The sequence below is a fragment of the Grammomys surdaster genome, unplaced genomic scaffold (assembly GCF_004785775.1).
Source record: "Grammomys surdaster isolate TR1022 unplaced genomic scaffold, NIH_TR_1.0 172, whole genome shotgun sequence".
NCBI lineage: Eukaryota > Metazoa > Chordata > Mammalia > Rodentia > Muridae > Grammomys > Grammomys surdaster.
In genome coordinates, this window is record NW_021604620.1 from 4,779,597 (window position 1) to 4,798,355 (window position 18,759).

The 18,759-nt window shown below is 41.4% G+C and overlaps 1 protein-coding gene across 6 annotated transcripts in view; it reads right to left on the reverse strand.

Annotated features, from left to right (window-relative positions):
• The window catches only part of Golga4 (golgin A4), an 81,410-nt gene that overhangs the window by 38,157 nt on the left and 24,494 nt on the right, over positions 1-18,759 (reverse strand). For 5 of the 6 annotated variants that reach the window (XM_028767253.1, XM_028767250.1, XM_028767251.1 and 2 more), the window contains 8 exons: positions 15,797-16,108; positions 12,596-12,643; positions 11,154-11,210; positions 9,542-9,640; positions 8,817-8,961; positions 7,274-7,458; positions 6,891-6,974; positions 5,376-5,523 (listed from right to left, as the gene is read on the reverse strand). In XM_028767253.1, the coding sequence (XP_028623086.1) occupies positions 5,376-5,523; positions 6,891-6,974; positions 7,274-7,458; positions 8,817-8,961; positions 9,542-9,640; positions 11,154-11,210; positions 12,596-12,643; positions 15,797-16,108 (1,078 nt within the window). The remainder of the gene's footprint in view (positions 1-5,375; positions 5,524-6,890; positions 6,975-7,273; positions 7,459-8,816; positions 8,962-9,541; positions 9,641-11,153; positions 11,211-12,595; positions 12,644-15,796; positions 16,109-18,759) is intronic. The other variant, XM_028767252.1, reaches the window with a different exon arrangement.

Here is an 18,759-nt window from a genome sequence, read left to right on the forward strand (position 1 = left end):
TGTTACACACTCATCAACAGCTAACACAGCATTAAACTGTTACACACACATCAACAGCTAACACAGCATTAAACACACAGGTGGCTTGCGCTTGTATATGTACAAGTCTGACATGTTAAATACATAAAGTCTTATTTCAAACATTTGCCCAGACTTCAAGTGCACATGTTCTTCTGTCTGGCTTAGCAGGCTGGACCATACAAAAGAAAATATATAACTCGGCAGTAACAAAGCACAGAATCTCATGACTTAACCCAAGTTTTTACATGCAGCCAATCATTTAAAACACACAAATTCAGCAAAGATGGGGTATAGAAAAAGGAAAAAAGGCTTATGAAAGTTAGTGCACTGTGAGAAACCTCTTAGTCCATGTGAAAAAGTCTACACATGTACATAATTATGAGAGGCGCGTGTGTGTGTGTGTGTGTGTGTGTGTGTGCTTGTGTGCTTGTGTGCTTGTGTGCTTGTGTATATGCATGCAGAGGCCACAGATTAACCTCAGGTTTTGTTCCTCAGTAGCCATCCATCCAACTTGCTTTTTTGAAATAGGGTTTCTAACACTGGCTAGGAGCCCGCCCATCAAGCAGGCTGAAATGGTTGGGAACCAACCCCACATACCTGCCTGCTCCTACCTCTCCAGCACTGGGATTAACAAGTGCAAACTGCATGTCAGCTTCCACAAGGGCTAGGGATCTGAACTTCCGCCATCCTTCTGAGGCAGGCACATCACTACTTGAGCTGTCTACCTCCTTTACTTGGGGAGAGACTTAATGCTGTGACTCATGATTTCTCTCTAGCTATAGCTATATTTGAATCACCTAACAGTAACTAACAAAAAAAAAAGACTAAAGCCTGATAGATAAAAATGATGCGAAAGAAGAAAAAAATCAAAGATAAAAACTAATCTGTATTGGAGAACCATTACAGTATTTTTCAAGAGCAAAAGTTTAAAAGTAGTTTAAAAGCTACTAGTTTAAAAGGTACTAGTTATCAACAGAGGAATGGTTACCAAGGAAATCATGTGTATTCACTATGACACAAACCATTCAATCATGTTAGTACCTTAGCATTATATATAAGGATTCCTAATACAGTGTTGAATGGTGGCATAGAAACATACAAAGTTAAACACATAATACTACTGTACTATAAAACTATGGATTACATAAAGACTAAAAGCAGTACATCAAACAGTGGTACACTTGTACCTCACCACTCATCTGAAGTGACACCTAGGAAGGTATGAAAGCAGAAATCAACAGTTGCGTGGCGCTCCTAACAGCTGTATTTTCTTTAGCTGTTAAAATGAATAATTTTCAACAAAGCAAGAGTGCTGTAGTGAGAGACATCAGAACTGCATCTGTCCTTCCCAGGAGACTGTTCAAGTGCGAGACGTAGACTGTAGTGTCCTGGCAGAGCACATCATTAAACAACATGGTGCCTTAGTAATTTTTACACATCTGTAAGTGTATGTGTGCATGTGTGCTCATGTATTTGAGCACATGTGGGCATGTGTAAACATGTATACACTTGTGTTGAAGTGTGAAGACAGCATCACATGTTCAATTCCTATCCACTTTATTTACTGAGGCAGGATCTTACTCTGAGTCTGAGGTTTCTAATTGCAGCTAGCCTGGCCAGTCCAGCTAGCCCATTTACCCCTAGGATCCCTGTCTCCTGAACACTGGGATTATAGGATCCAGCCATGCATGCCTGGCTTTTGCATGGGTTCTAGGGGATTGGAGCTGTGTTTCTTCTCAGCTTTCTGAGGCAAGTGTTTTACTTACTCAGCATATCCCTAGTTTATGCCTTAACATATGAAACAGAACTCTTCTTTATAAAATCAGAGACTGACATGGACTTTGTCCTACAACACACAGCAGCATTAGTTTACAGATTAGGAGCAGTGTGGTGCACCTGAGTCTCAAGAAAAGCAATTCAGAATGTGCTTTAGTCAGTGCTAACACCCAGAAAGAACGAGTCAACTATCAACAAATATCTATCAACAGCCACATGTCCAGAGATACCCTCAAAATCAAAGTCATTACAGTAGAAAATGCATCCAGATAGTTTCTTTGGTAACAATTTTATGTAGATATATCTGTTTCTAAAATCTCAATAGCCAGCTGAAAGGATAGTACTATTTCCTTTTATGTCCAAGGACTTTATGTTTACAGATTGCGTACAGAAGCTTGGTTTGCTGACCACTGACTGTCTCCCACGTTGGGCACTATCTAGAGTTTTCTTTTGATTATTGTCTGTGCTTTACACTTGAAACTAAGACCAATTTCTGTTGGAAAGTTCTCAACTAAGACCACCAGCTGGGGTGCAGCTGGTCTGCAGAACTAGTTTTCATTACAGATTTAATCTATGTGTCATCAGTGTGAACCAGTCTTCCTACAAACTTGTACCATGGCACTCAATAGTTAAGACTTCAAATGGAAACATGCAACTAACTGTGTTGTCTGGATGCTTTCCAAAATTAATATACCCATTAAATAATTTAAATCTCTATTCTCTCTTTCAATATTCATTAATTTCTATTCTTCTGATATCGACATGCTTCTGTGCACTGTGGCCACACACCAGCTCCTGTACACTGTAGCTGCACACTGGGCATCAGTACACTGTGGCTAGTTTTTATGTGCACACACACTGGTTTCCAAGCACTGAGACTGAACTGGGCTTCTATGCACTATGGTCACACACAGGATTCTGTGCCCTGAGGCTGCAGACTGGGCTTCTGGGCACTGAAAGCAAACCTGTCTACAGTATCTCACATTGCTTGTCATTTAGGAACTTAGATTCTCAAAGTAACTATTACTCTCTGACAGAAAATTTTCTTAGGTTTAATGAGAACAAGTTCAACTAAAATCACCAAATCACTTCACTGAACAATGCAATGGAGACAGACATGCATCTACAAGTACGGATGGTATTAACCAAGTATCTCTCATACATGGCTCCATTTCCCTTGTTGGTACCTTATAATATGTTTTCTAAGCCCATTTCTCAAAACTGTATCCTAGGAATCAAATCCTTATCAATCCAAAGTCTACTGTAAAACTTCATCCCCTCTCCCCGACTTCATGAAACAGCTGTTGTACTTCCCCTAAAGCCTGTGACATCCTGGGGTAACTTCTCTCACTTATTTCTATCAGTCAAACTCAGGACCTCTCAACATATACTCTGAAGCCACAATGTTCAAGTTAAAATCTGACCACACATTTACTTTCTGTGCATAAATGGAGACAAATTACTTAAAGTATAGCCTTAGATTCTCCTAGTTATAAATGAGAACAGGAATGGTCCTTTCTGACAGAATGTAAGGATTAAATGAGAGTAAAAGAGCAACAGTATCGAGGATCAGGGTCTGGTGAAGGGGCTGGAGGCACCAGGAAGGCGGCAAAAAGAAGCCCCTGAAACAGCCCAAGAAGCAGGCCAAGGAGACGGATGAGAAAGATAAGGCTTTCAAGCAGAAACAAAAGGAGGAACAGAAAAAACTTGAGGAGCTAAAAGCCAAGGCCGTGGGGAAGGGCCCCTGGCCACAGGGGGAATTAAGAAATCTGGCAAAAAGTATGCTGTTCCTCACATCAGAGGTGACGGTGACCCTCCTCCTCCATCCCTATGTAAACATCTGGATTCCCTGCTATGACATCTTTGCCACTACAGCTAGAATGAAGTGTTACCCTGTAACCTGTCAAACATCTGGATTCCCAGCCATAACATCTTTGCCACCTAATAGCTAGAATGAAGTGTTATCCTGGAGCCTGTTGTTGTACACTGTAATAAACTTCTGTTAAAAAAACAAACAAAAACAAAAAACTCCACAATGAATAAAGTGAACAATGCAATGGCTCACTGTCTCTAGTGTTCAGCAATTCCTACCTCAGCTGTGAATTTAAAGTGAACCCAGTCTAGAATCCCACCAGAGGCTACTGTTCCATCTTCACTGTACTCTGAATTCTGTACTACTTTGAATTAAACAACTCATTTAAAAGCCTAAAAAACAAACAAACAAAAAATAAAACAAACACCAAAAAAAAAAAAAAAAAGGGCAACAGTATCAACAGAGTCTTGCTATGAGACGGCAAGAACTGCAGGCCGTGCAGGACTAACACACACCAGCAGCAATAAACACTGAAGCAACTCTGGCCTCACCACAAAAACTGCGGTCACCTATGTCAGCCTCTCTGTAGGTTTAACCATAGGCTAATGATTCTTACAAGGTACTCCAATGTCTTATCTCCACATGCCTACAAGACAATGGCGCTGGGAAACCCATGGCTAATTCAAACTCAAAAAATCTTAAACATTTTAGTAATCAACCCCCAAGCTCCCAATTTAGAGCCCCTTACCACTATTCACTATTCTCTTTATTAAAATGTGTGGCCATCTTAGATTCTGATTTCTCTTCTGCTCCTCTCCCGTGAGTCACCACCCTAGGTAGCCAATGTGTTCTCTTCCTCGAACCTGAACTTCCTGAACCTGGACTTCCTGCTTTTGCTTCCAACTTCATTTCCTTTCCACATAAAACATGAGCTTCTGCCACACAGAGCTCACCTACTGCTTCCCACAGTGCTCTATGCCCAAGTTTAAACACAGCTACTTACATGTTAAGATGCCAACAGCCAGCTCCTTCAAAATTCAACCTCCTTTCCCAGCAAGCATGATTTCTAGCATGATTTCTAGCTGACTCCCATGGGACTCGCTGCCCGGTCACAGTCCTGCAGCGACTGACATGTCTACAGCCCCAGCCCTCTACTCAGTCCCACTGTGCAGCTCCTTAACTGAGGCTTCCTGACCTGTCCCTGACCTGTGACCTGTCCCTGACCTGCAGCTTTCCTTTCCCTTCTAGCAGCTCCTTTCTTAGCACCACTCAGGAGTGAATGTAATGGATACAACTCTGGCCTGTATTCTAGTCAACTGGTCTGTTTAATACCAAACTGTCTGCTGATATCAGTAGAAGCAGATATACACCTTACCTCCTCTGTTTACCCTATATCACCTGTAAGGAGGCAGTTGTTGTAAATAAGCCCCATGCTTGTAAGTTCCTGAAACCTAAATTTTAATACTCTAAGGCAGAGGTCAGCAAACATTTTCTGTAATAGTTAGATTAATACTTCATATATGGTTTCTGTTACATTTTCTTCTACCTATTATAAGTGTGTGTGTGTGTGTGTGTGTGTGTGTGTGTGTGTGTGTCACTCTCAGCTTGAAGGCTGTGGCTTGACTTAGTCCCATGGAAGCCTTCTGCAAACGGCACTTTTGAATCAGGAGTCTCTATGGTTATGCATCTGTATCAACCATTAGCTCACTTGTTAAGATACTTTGACTTTTGGGTTGCTATCAAATACAAACCCCTGAGTTCTTACCAGCTCTTTCAGACTTTTCTTTCTGTTCGCGCAGCTCCTCTCCCTGGGTAGTCATCTGTTTGATATGACTACGAAGCTGAGCAATCTCATCTTCTTTCAGTTCCAGGGTCTCAAGCATTTGCCGCTTCGTCTCTGTTATTACCATTCCCTGAACAGAAGTGCAGACTCTAAACCATTTGCATAACAAACTGCATCACCAACACACAGCCCAGCCCAAGTGGTATGGGAAGGAAGCAGAACAAACATCTCTTACTAAGGACAGTGGAAGAGTCTCTTTAGTAGCTCACACACTGAAGCCAGTCTTCACTCTGTGCCTCAGCAGACCAGGGTGTGTTGACATTTTAATAATAGGTTTAGTCTCTTAAGCATCAGACTGTGTTTCAGTTATAAGATTTATTTTACAATCTTACTATAGACGTATGGCAATCTTCATCTTAATAAATAGTATCAAACAAAACTAGCCCCTGAATGTGACTGGTGACCAGCATAAGCCACAATTAGCATCTGCATTTTCACACGTACATACTCCTGATACTATGTAAGGTAGATCTGTCTTTAAAAGGTGCTCAGCCCTGACTTGCAGGGTCTACTGACCCTGCTTTGGAGTATGACTACTGGACAGCCAGTGTTAATGTTAACAACCAAGAAAGTGCGGCATAGTTAAGAAAGTTTAAAACATGGTAGAGGGTCTCCATTGTCTTCACAACTCACATCACAAAGGAGAGAGAATGTCAGAGGGGAAGGACAGCTGAACCTATACATTAAAAGAAATCTTAGTCATATCAATCACAATGAAAGAGTTTACTTGGTATATAATAAGACAGCAGATGGTATCTTGAATTACCGTTAAACTGCTAGATGTGATCATTAGGTGATGTTCTTTTGTGAAAATAAAGGGCAGTTTGTTTCGAAGCTAGGCTAAAATATTACATTCATCAACCAAGATGTGAAATGAACACATTTTGTATTACAAAAGGGCCAGAGAATCTGGGATCAAGCAGGGCAAGCTGTTTGTCCACCCATGAGTCTCCCAGCTGCCGACTAGGGGCTGGCTGCTCTCTGTCTCAGCCCTTCCTACATCCTCTGGTCACCTAGGCATCCTGGAATCCACATGTAAAAAGTCTTAACTTAACATACACATTACTCCTTCTTTACTTTTCAGGCAATGATCAATCTACTTCTACAATGTATAAAAGAAAACACTGAAGCCATTCAGTATGTCTTAACTGTAAGTAATGTAACTTTTCTCTGAGAGGTAGGTATGGACAGTAAGCACAGACTTCCTTTGTCACCTTTACTGCTGTGTCTATGACGGAACACTGACTGATACTAAAAAACCAGAGAACCAGGTTTACTAATCCTAATACTGTACAAATCTAGAAATTAAAAATAGTTTTCATGGAAGCAGCTAAAAAATTTTGAAAAGCAGGTGTATATATAAATGCTTCTAATTGCTTTCAAAGCAAATTTGGGGGCCCCTGACAAATTTCATTATCATAAATTTGGGAGTTTTACCTTATCTTGTTCAAGCTGTTCAATTAAGTTCTTTGCATCACGCAACTGAGTGATAAGTTTAGTCTTCTCAGCCATATGAAGCTCCTAAAAAAGTTTTAGAAATTCATTTCCATCTCTAAGAAAGCTTTGCCTCCTATGAGAACTCGACGCAGCTTATCTAATCTAAACAGCCCTTATGGTGTAATGAGGGAGTACACAGGAAATCTCAAATGTATGGGAAATGCTATAAAACCCAGAGCACTTGGGTGCTCACATAAGGACCCCCTCTCCACCCTGTCTATGGACAGGAGGATAAAGGAGGCTTCCCAGAGGAAGCACAGGCCATGCACGAGCCTGCTCATCTGGCTGTACACGATTAAAAGCAGAGGTCAGCTGTCTCTTACCTTCATCTTTTCCAGCTCCTGCAGCCTTTCATCCAGCTGCTCCTGCAGCGCCTCCTTCTCGCTCAGCAGCAGTGCGCACTGCTGCTTGTGGGACCCGATTGTCTCCTTACAGCGCTGAAGTAGATTCTCCTGACGTTTCACTCTTTGCTGGAGCATTTCCAGGGTTTTAGCGGAAGTCCCACCTCCTACAAATGGTAAAACAGTGTCAGCAGGGCAGTCATTAAACACACAAGTGATGAGACACATGAGATGGCTAGTGGGTGAAGGACCCATGTGCTAGAGAGAGCCAACCCTCACAAGCTGTCCTGACTTCCACATGCATATCACATCACACAAACACTCACAGACACTAAGGAAATGAAATTATAAAAAAAGCGTAAGGGCTATAAAGAAACTCTGCAAACGGTGCCATCTTTTTAGGGGGTGAGGAGAGCAGGGATCTGGAGAGCTGAGTGTCTGGAGAGTGTGTCTTCTGCAAGCTCAGCACACATTCTACCACTGAGCTACAGCCCAGTCCCTACAAAGTTGTCTACACAAACCTAACTACACTGTGAAAAGGAACACCCAAATAAGCAAGTGGCATTCTTCAAACTACTGTCAAGTTACTGTGTGATGTTGAGATGAAGTATCAAGTATAAAATGAACTCCTTACCCTGGAATGGCACAGACACTGGCATTAACTAGATCTAGCCTACTTAAAAGTCAAAACTGAGGGGAGGAGGATCATCCCTAAGCCCTAATAAGCTCCATCCCAAAAGTCTTGAGTGCTCTTCCTAGTCCTCTACTCCCTTCCTGAAAGGAGTTCTGCTCACTCTGGGATTTATCTCCTGCATTTGAGCCCGTCCTCACACCCACAGAAACTGCTGCCCCTTGTAGGTTCACCACTCAGATGGCCAGCCACTCAACAACTTATTCTGTCTCTAACAGAACCAAAGTCTACAGTGAGTCTCTTGGTAAGAGAACAAAGACATAGGCAGGTGTGGATGCAAACCTGTAAGCCTGTATTTGGAAGGCTAAGGAAGAAAAAAAAATTACAACTTGAGTGATATGGTTTACTAATGAGACCTTGTCTCAAAAAACCAAAATAGTATAACATAATTTATATCCTTCAATTATTTAAAAATGTGATCTCCTTAAATTTTCAAGTCTTAAATCAATTGCCTTTTTTCTGAAAAAAAAAAAAAAAAAAATCAGTTGGTGGTTTTTTTGGTTGTTTGTTTTTTGGTTTATTTGTTGGTTTTTCCAAGACAAGGTTTCTCTGTTTAGCTCTGGCTGGCCTAGAACTCACACTGCAGACCAGGCTAGCACTGAACTCAAGAGATCCTCCTGTCTCTGCCTCCCAAGTGCTGGGATTAAAGGCAAGCATTACCACCTCCTAACTAACAAGTCAATTTTTAAAACAAACAAACAAACAAACTTGAATGCTGAAGACATGTTAGGGTCAAGGGCACCTTACTTCTGCCTCAGTCTGTTTTATCAGCTTGAATCCTTAATGCTCGACACTGCCCTCAATTTTAGCTTATGCTCTGACACAGGAGCTTACCCACTGGCTCCCCGACACCCTCCACTTTCTCCTCCATCCTCTCCGTGTCATTGTGCACGTCTGCCTGGAGCTCCACTGGAGGGAGTGGTTTTGGAACATCAACACTCATCGGGCCATTCTGTAATCGTTGCTTTAGAAGAGAAACCTAGAAAGAAAGGAAGAAAGGAAGGAAGAAAGAGAAATTCATTACTACAAGAAAAAAGTACGACAGAAATATTTTCTTTAAATTTTGTAAGAAATAGGGTGAAGCCAGGTGGTGATGACGCACAACTTTAATCCCAGTGCTCAGGGGCAGAGGCAGGCAGGCAGATCCCTAATTTCAAGTCCAGCCTGGTCTACTCAGCAAAATCCAGGACAGCCAAGGGTACACAGAGAAACTATCTCAAAAAAAAAAAAAAAACAAAAAAACAAAAAAAAAAAAAAAACCCAGGGGGGCAGGATGGGGTGAGAGAGAGGAAGAGAGAGGGGGCCAGAGAGAAAGAGAGACAGAAGTGAGGAAGGGAGCCGACTTGCGCAGTGGGGCTGTTTGCTACATGTGCGGTGGTACATTAGTGGCGATGCCACAATCAGTCAAAAGGTACAATAAACAAAAGATGCTGTTAAAATGGAAAAAAGGCAGAATTTTAAATCAGGCTTTTTTCTCTTTACATTTGAAATTCTTCAGCTCTCTGACTATCACTGTGTTTTTCTATCAAGGGCTTCAATGCTTTGACCTGTTCTTTTACCTGAGTCTGGAGAACACTGATATACTGATCTTTCTCCTCCAAACATGCATCAAACTCTTCCTGAAGATGTTTCTTTGCTTGCTGATCCATCTGCAGCTCCTACAGCATAAAAGGTATCGCAGGTAATTTTCAATATAAAACAACAGACACAAACTTTAAGTTTACAACATCATCATCTCGATTTGATTTCACTCTTAAAGTACAGAATACTTAGGGAATCCTTAATGTTTAAGACATTAACATTTAAGACCTCAATATCAATAAATAATTTTGTTCCTTAAACAATTTAAGGGACTCCAATGAGAACGTCTTCCTAAAGAACTGCAATGGTGCACAGTGATGTACAAAGGAAACGGAAGGCTTGAGATAAAGGCCTTGGACTGAGCTGTAACAGGCCGAACAGCGCCAGCAGTGTCCTCGAACATAGGCTGAGTCACCAGCACTCCCAACTTAACTGGTGCCCACCAAGTAAGAAACGTCCAGCTCCTGAAGTCAGTACAAATGCTACTTCTTAAGGTGGTTGACCCAAAATCAAAGTTTATCTCTGCTGCACCAGGCACAAGAACGACCTCCTCAGTCTGGGCGCCTGCTCGCCTCCCGCCCTCCGAGCTCCAGCCCTTTCTGTCTTTTACAGATTGGTCCGTCCCTCCAGGCTCAATTCTGTGTGCTCTCTATTTCTCCCTCAACCTCAAGGTCTTAGAACTTTAGAGACTAAGATCTGGAATATATAGGTAGGATACCAAACCCCCTTATTGTTCTGCGGTTGCTACCTCTCTAACTCCCCAAATTTAAAATATTCTCTCTCCCTCTCTCCCCCTACCCCACCTCCAGTACTGTTCTACCACTAAGCTATAGTCCCAGCCTTATACTAGCAATTGCTACTTGTAAATTTACCATTCTGCTACTTTTTAAAGATATTTGTACTTTTAACATACTATATATCTTAAACTAATAAATTCCAGAAACAAAATTCTACCCAGGATACATAAACTTCTAAACTACTCTCATCTGTTCTGAAATCATCTACTTCAAAGCTCTTAGAATATATCGGATACCCATGAAGAACATTCCTACAAAAACAGGTAACAAGGTATTTCCAGCAGTACTGCAGCAGGTGTGGACAAAGCTTGTTGCTAGGCACCAGGCAGGACAAGGCAGAGGAGCAGGGAGCAGGAATGAAGCAGTGTCTGTCTAAAAAGCCTCCTCACTGCAAAGGCCACGACAATGTAATATCAAGGAGCTCAACCTAATCCTGTAGTGACTCACCACTCCAAATTGCAAGTCATTTTATTTCAACAACAGCATGCTGACCAGGAAAGGCGAAAAGAAATCTAGTCTATTTAACAGTGCAAACGACTAAGCCTTGAAAGTTGACACTGACTGCTTACACTGCAGGCAGATACATTTTCATTTCATTAATTTCAACAACAGCAGCATCAACATAGGAAAGCTACACAAATAAAAACCACAGAAGTGTTGTGTGAGCTCACAAGCCGGGCTCACGCGAGCCATTTCCTACTACACACAGGTCAGCCGAGCGTGTGTAACAAGACATCTCTATGAAACTAAGAGGTTGAATCATTGTTCCCAAAGTACCAATCACTACACTTACCTCTCTTAATTCTGAAATTCTCCGAAGTGATTTATCTTGACTCTGACTCAATATACCCTTTAATTAAAAAAAGAAAGAAAGAAAGAGTTAGTTAATCTCTACAGGGCATATTCATTAAAAAAAAAAAAACTAGTCTATGTCAATAGTTGCATCTGCTAAAATGCATAGACACAGAAGTCAAACTATAAATTTAACTATATGTTAACTTTAATAACAGGAGATTTGTAAAGTAAACTCAAACTTCAGAAGCAAATGATTTCACTATAACAAAGACCCTCCCTGTTAATTATCATTATCTGTTGTTAAAGTTTATGTTCTTTAAAACAAATCTAATTCTCATGAACAGCATTACAAATGGTTAAGTTAGTAACTGTCCATTAAGAAGGAATCAAGCCCAGGAGTGATGGCTCACTGGTTAAGAGTACTCTGCTCTTCCAGGCGACCTGGGTTCAATTCTTAGCACCCACATGGCAGCTCACAATTGTCTGGAACTCCAGTTCAGGGGATCTGACACCTTCTACAAGCCTCTGCTGGTACTAGGCACACATATAGTCATAGACAAGTATGCAGGCAAAACACCCATACTCATAAAAAATAATACTTTTTAAAAAATAATTTTAATCAAGTTAAAAGAGAAACCTACTAAAAGGTGTATGCCTCACACTTTGGAGGGTAGCAGGGTGTTTTCACTAGTACAGAGAATTAATGGCCAGCTGCAGTCCATGAAACCAGAGTGACTGTGTGCTCCTGTGAGCAGATACAGAGGTAAAGCACTAAGGAGAGCGATGGTGCATGCCTGTAATCACAGCACTCAGGAAGCTGAGGCAGGAAGACAGCTACACAGGCCATCTCAGGAAAACAGGAGAAACGGGGTAACTTGTAGCTTCTTGGATTTGTGTGTCTAACAACAACAGCAAAATAAATAAATCAGTCAGAAAGAGAAACTAGGTAGACAAAATGTCTGTTTATCCATATAGATTAGCAGAATCTGCCTCCGTGAGGCCCCAGAGCAGAAGTTAAAAAGGAATCAAGTCCAGAAGGATGGCTCACTGGTTAAGAGTACTCTGTTACTCCACTACAGACTACTGTTGCTCTTAATGATAAACTTTTATCATAAGCACCTTTAGTGTTTATTCTTTTAAACAAGTAAAATGTTGGGAGCTGGGGCACTGGGACACACACACACACACACACACACACACCCTTGCAGACCAAAGTGGCAGAAAAGGTGCTTCAAAGAGGCAAACATCCTAAATCTAAATCTTCTACAGTGGGGACCTGGAACTCAAGGAAGCTAGGATGTAACAGGGAAGCCATCTCTGGGCTCTCCATCACTCACTCGTCACCTCTAGCAATGAAACTCCACACAGTATTTAGAAAGGAAAGGTCAGAGTCCTGAGAGTGTCTCTAACTGGAGACCCGTGGATGAGTCAGTCACTCACCTGTAGCTTTCTCTTCTCTCTCTGAAGAGTCTGAAACGCTGTGACGAGCTAAAACAAAGCAACCACCGAGATAGCATTAGTTATTTCTCAATAAATACAACTTATTATTCTAATTGCTGCTAAAACTTTGCACTTTATAAATGTCAAAAAAAACCCAATCAGAACAGTCCTGTATTGACAATTAAGCCTAATTCAATCCATAACAAACATAAAAACCATAGTAAGTCTATTTCTAAAATATAAGATGTAAGTTGACTAAGAAGTAAGCCAGTGAATCTCCATACACTTTAGATTTCAACACGTAATTTCTAGGTGAGAATTGCAGGCAACTCGCCTGAAGGGAGAAGGGCACCTGTCTGTCGGAGTCTCATCTGCAACCGACAACATTATGCAAGTGTTTGCCAGAAACAAATTCCAGGGCCTGACCCAAAACTGACTCACTGAGAACAGAAGGACATGGTGGAGAGACAGAAGCCTGTTTTAAAACTCTCAAGGTAACTTGTTTTGGACTGCAATATTAAACAATAATGAAAATCTGAGGAAAGAAATATATAACTAGCAGATAGGAATGAGGAATCCAAGCCCTAATCCTAATCAGAATGCGCATTCGAGCACAACTTGATAAAGTAATTAGAGTAACACCTTTGTTGTTGTTGTTGTTGTTGTTGTTTTGGGTTTTTTGTTTTGTTTTGTTGTTTTTGTTTTTTTGTTTATTTTGTTTTGTTTTTGAGACAAGGTTTCTCTGTGTAGCCTTGGCTGTCCTGGAACTCACTCTGTAGACCAGGCTAGCCTTGAACTCAGAGATCCAACTGCCTCTGCTTCCCAGAGCTGGGATTAAAGGTGTCCAGCACCACTGCCAGGCCGAGTAACATCTTTTTATCCCTGTAAGCCTTTCACAGCCAATAGTGACATTCAATACACTACTAGGTCCTACGTTAGCAGAGCACAGTGCAGCTCTGAGAAGCATGGTCCAGTAAACCACTCTCCATCTTCTCTAAAAGGAGATGTTCCTAAATGTCACTGCTAATGTTGGGGTCAAGAGACAGTTAACAGTGTAAGGTAGAAGTGAGTCTAGGAACAGGCTTAAGTATTTGGAGACAAGTTCTGCTTAGGAGTAGACCTGTCTTCTTAACTCCAGTCTCAAAAGGCTTCTGTTTAAAAAAAACAAAAACAAAAAACAAACAAACAAACAAAAAAAACAAAACAAAAGGTGGATGGGAAGAAGAGCAACACAAGAGTTAAGTGCCACCTACAGGCTGACCTCACTCACCCCAGGACCCTACCGCAGCAAGGAAAAATAGAGGCACAGGCTACGACATCTCTGTATTCCTGAAAAGCTGCTTGACTCTAAGACAGCTTAGAACGGGAGAACACCCAGAGCAACTGAATACCAAATAGACTCCATCAACTGCTATGTGGCCTTAAGTAAGTTACTTAATCTCTATGGATCCCTAATCTGTTTTCTACAAGCATAAGTAAATTTACATTTGCTTCATAAGAATGGTACAGAATTAAATGCCATTATAAATGTGAACAGAATCTGGCATACTTAAATGCTAACTATACTGTTGCCCTAGCTTCAGACTTAAAACTGTGAATAAATCTATAAAAGTAGCATAAAGATAAACAATCATAATTATGACCACTATCAAATTGAAGGAAAAAAATTACCTAGTTCCACAGCTATGAGAGAGATACCTAGTTTCAGTGCCCCATTTACACTTCCAGAGTCCATCAGATTCCTTTCTACTTTGCCACCATTTATAATTTTAATTTAAAAAGGCAATTTATGTATGTCATCAAATGTATTTTCATTTCATTTTGGTTTTGGCAGTGTGGATAGTAAACTAGCTACACAGACAGTGAACCTTGGACTAACTTTACACCTAACCCTGAAGTTTGATATTCATTAAAATTGAATGTAATGTGGATTTACTAGCCATGTCAAAATAAAATGATGCATATTGAGTATCACAAACAAAAGCCACTGATAACAAAGAACTTCCTGAAGAAGAATTCTTAACCGCACTTGACAGAAAGGGACAAGGAAGGCAAAATATACAGTTTTAGTTCCCAAAGTATTCTTTTTTTTTTTTTTAAGATTTATTTATTTATTATATGTAAGTACACTGTAGCTGTCTTCAGACACCCATATGAGGGCATCAGATCTCATTGTAGATGGTTGTGAGCCACCATGTGGTTGCTGGGATTTGAACTCATGACCTCTAGAAGAGCAGTCAGTGAGTGCTCTTAACCGCTGAGCCATCTCACCAGCCCAAAGTATTCTTTATTTATTAAAAAAATTTTTTTTTTATTCTATTTACTTCTTCCCTTACGCCAAACAGAGTGAGCCTAGGAGTAGTTAAAAGTAGTTGAAAGCAGTGTCAGGAGGCTAGAGAGACGGTGGTTAAGAGCACCTAGCTGCTCCTCACCCCAGTTTCACAGGACCCCAGTTCCATTCTCTACATCCACATGGCAGCTCAGAGCTGAACACAACTCCAGTTCTAGGGGGTCTGACATCTTCTTCTGGCCTCCAAGGGTACCAAGCATACAAGTGGTGCACATATTTATACATACAAACAAAATATTCATAATATAAAATAAAAATTAAGTTTTTTAAAAATTTATGTTAGGCAAAATTTTAAATGTCCAAAAAATAAAAACAGCTTGGCAAGATGGCTCAGTGGGTAAGGGTATTTGTGGCCAAGGGCACTGCCTGTCTGAGTTCAATCCCTGGAGTCAAGAAGGTAGAATGAGAGAACCAGCTCCCACGAGACTTTCTTTAGCCTCTCCTTCCATGTGCTATGGCATGCATTCATGCATGTACATACAAACACAGAATAAACATTTTAAATTTAGATATTGGTACAATGAGAATGAGCCAAATTGTTGAGGACATCAGACTACCTAACCATGACTGTCTGAGAAGTCTGTGTGACTTCTCTAATCAGAGATGAGTCATATGGGGAACATGGAAAACAAAGAGAATGACATTTGACCTAGGTGTCCACAAAAATAGCAGAAAATGTGAAAACCAAAACGTCAGTCTGCTCAAAGGCATCAGGACCCCAGAAAGACCTGAACTAGGTCTGCCACCCCCTCAATAACCAGGATCAGGTCCGCCAGTCTCAGGGTAAGAGCAATGCACGAATAAGACGAAGGGGAGCGCTCTGTGTAAGCCAACACCCACCGTGCTCCTACCTCGGAGTACTTCCCTCGGTAGCTGCTTAGGCTTCGCTCCATTCTGCGCAACCGCTGAAGCAGCTGCTCTCTGTTGAGACTGTCTGAGGTCCACGGTGCATCTTCTGTCTCGCTCTCCATATCAGAAGGTGGATCAAAGGTAGCAGCAGAACAGTCCAGGTCAAGTTGGTTCAGGGACTCTCTGGAAGATGTTCGGACCAAAGACTCTTTAGAAGACCGAAACAGGGATTCCTTTATGGGACTTCGAAACAGAGACTCCATGGAAGGTACTCGGAGCTGGAGCTTCTGCGCAAAAGTCTGTGTGTCACCGGACTGTAACCGAAGCCAATAGAGCATGAGTTAAATATACACTCAGACATCTACTGCCCTTCTATCAGCACCAGTCTGGAGGAGGCTCTAACAAATACAACTTGCATTCCAGATAAGTAATGCAAAGCACGGTTTTCTGAGAAATGAAAGACACTGGCAATGTCTGTAAAGAGTCTAGACCTAGAGTCCCAGAACTCAGCTCTGACTCTCAGGCCCCGTCACCTAGCAGGACAAGTGCTTTCAGTAAGTCGCTGTCCTTCAGTTGCCCATCTGTACAAAAGAAAGCCTGTTTGGTAGGCTGACCCCACGGGACTGCTGTGGAGTCCCACCCACCCACTTGTTAGACCCTTTATTACACACTGTGCCTCAAGTGTGGGCATCCAGGGTGAAGTATGAGGTAGAGGCTCAATTCTGTTTTAACTAGTGAGTTCATGGATTTAATGATTCCAGATCATTCTTTTCAAGAGAAGGAATATAGGCTGAGAGAGGGGGTAATACACTAATGAGACAGTTCTGTTTAGAAGGCAATGGAGTGGAACGCACCAGTAATACACAGGTCTGCTGGAGCTCCGGCCTATGAACTCAAGCTGTTTCTAACAGTACAACCTAGAATCACCGAAATGTGCACAGCAGAGAACACACTTCGGGATGTACATAGAAGTTCATAATACACTGCTAAATGTAAAAGATCTAGTTAGAAAGCAGTATGCACACCATGAACTCGATTTGACTTGTCTATAAATATTTTTTAATTTGTATTTATATTTTCACAGATGCCATCAGATGTTATAAAGGACAGACATATACAGAGGTAAACGTGTCTTCATGCAGCAGTATTTGGGGTGGAATTAGTTTTGTGTTATATTATTCTGTACTTTCTAGTTTGTTTTCATAATGTGCAAGTTCTACCCTTATGATGGAGGGAGGATCAGAAGGAAGAGGAGGAGTACTTCTTGTACAAAATCTCTGAGAATTGCTATCACTGGCAATTCCATTATGGTCACCTCTGGCCCATGTGAAAAACTGCTTTTGAGTTCCCTAGCATCCAACATCCTTACAAAAGACCCTAGAATAGACATATAAAGCACATGGGAAGAAACAGTGAAGATAGTTGGCATTTCAGGGTCTCCAGAAGCTAATGAATAGCAAAAGTCTGCATCTGTAGACCCTAGTCATCTTATCCTCCATGTCTACTATGACTGGCAGTAACTTTTACTGTTTGTTCTTGGAGCTGGGAGTACTACAGGACCTATACATGCTGGGCAAGCGTGTCCCACTCCGCCTCAACCCCAGTCCCTGAACAGAGTGACTCATCCCTTCAGTGCAAGAGTCAGTCTCAACACAACTCAGTTGTTGCTCTACAGAACCTTGAGCAGGTAGCTCAATAGTCCTGCTTCCTCCTCTGTAAAATGAGGACAGAAAATACCACAATGATGATGATGATGACTATGACAACGATGATGAATGCCAGAAAGACTGAATAAGTTAATACAACAGGTAGCAACACTTAGCACAACAAAGAGATAAAGAGGCACACCCTAAACAAAAGCAAATGCAGAAGTAAGAGAATCACCAGGGTGGTAGATGTAGCTCACCGCAGAGCAGTACTCTTATGGTTAGAAGACTGAAGGATAGTAGCTGTGGGATCTGATTAGCTTTCCCACGGTAGGCATGTGGCTTTGATTAAGTGACACAACCTTGCTCTGCCTGTCTCTGTCTGTGTAAGATGAAGCCAGCAGTACCCTGTTCATGAGATAGTTGTGTAATAATCTAACCTGGGTTAAGAACTTAAGCTCACCTAAGGCAGATACTTCTTTTACCAGACATCCTATCTTCCCTTCTTCTTTCCTACCACTTACTTCCTCACCCCCAACCCACTCTGACCAGGAGATGGTTAATTAAAACTTTGGTAACAAACAGCATGAGGATGGAGAGAGATTTATGGTGAAGGACTGCAAAGCTGTGGTTGAAGCTAAACAGAAGCACCCTCTCTAGACCAGCAAGTTCATCCCTACACATGCGCCTACAGACATGTAAATGGTCAACAAAAGACCATTCAAAATGAACACTAAGCGAAATTAGCCTATTAATGAGGGCTTCTTTTTTTAAATTGTTTTTCCCCCACTGGAATACCAGCCAATTATCATGTTCACCAATGGAATACTAAAAAGCAATGAAAATGGCTTGAAATCATAACAACAATGTAGATAAATCTCACAGAGTATGAACAGAAGAAGCCAGGTATTCTGGGCGTGGTGGCTCATACTATAATCTCAGTACTCGAGAGACAGCTGCCGGTTTGAAACCATCCTGGCTTACACAGTAAGTTCTAGGCCAGCCAAGGTGAGATGTGTGACTATCTACATCAGTGGTTCTCAACCTTCCTAATGCTTAAACCACTTAACACAGTTCCTCACTTTGTGGTGACTACCAACCATAAAATGATTTCATTGCTACTTCATAACTGTAAATTTGCTACTGTTATAAGGCATAATATAAATATGTGATATGCATGATATCTGATATGCAAAACCCTAAGAAAAGGTCATTAGATCCCAAAGGGTTCATGGCCTGCAAGTTGAGACCTTCTAGTCTAACAGGAAGGAAGGAAGGAAGGAAGGAAGGAAGGAAGGAAGGAAGGAAGGAAGGAAGGG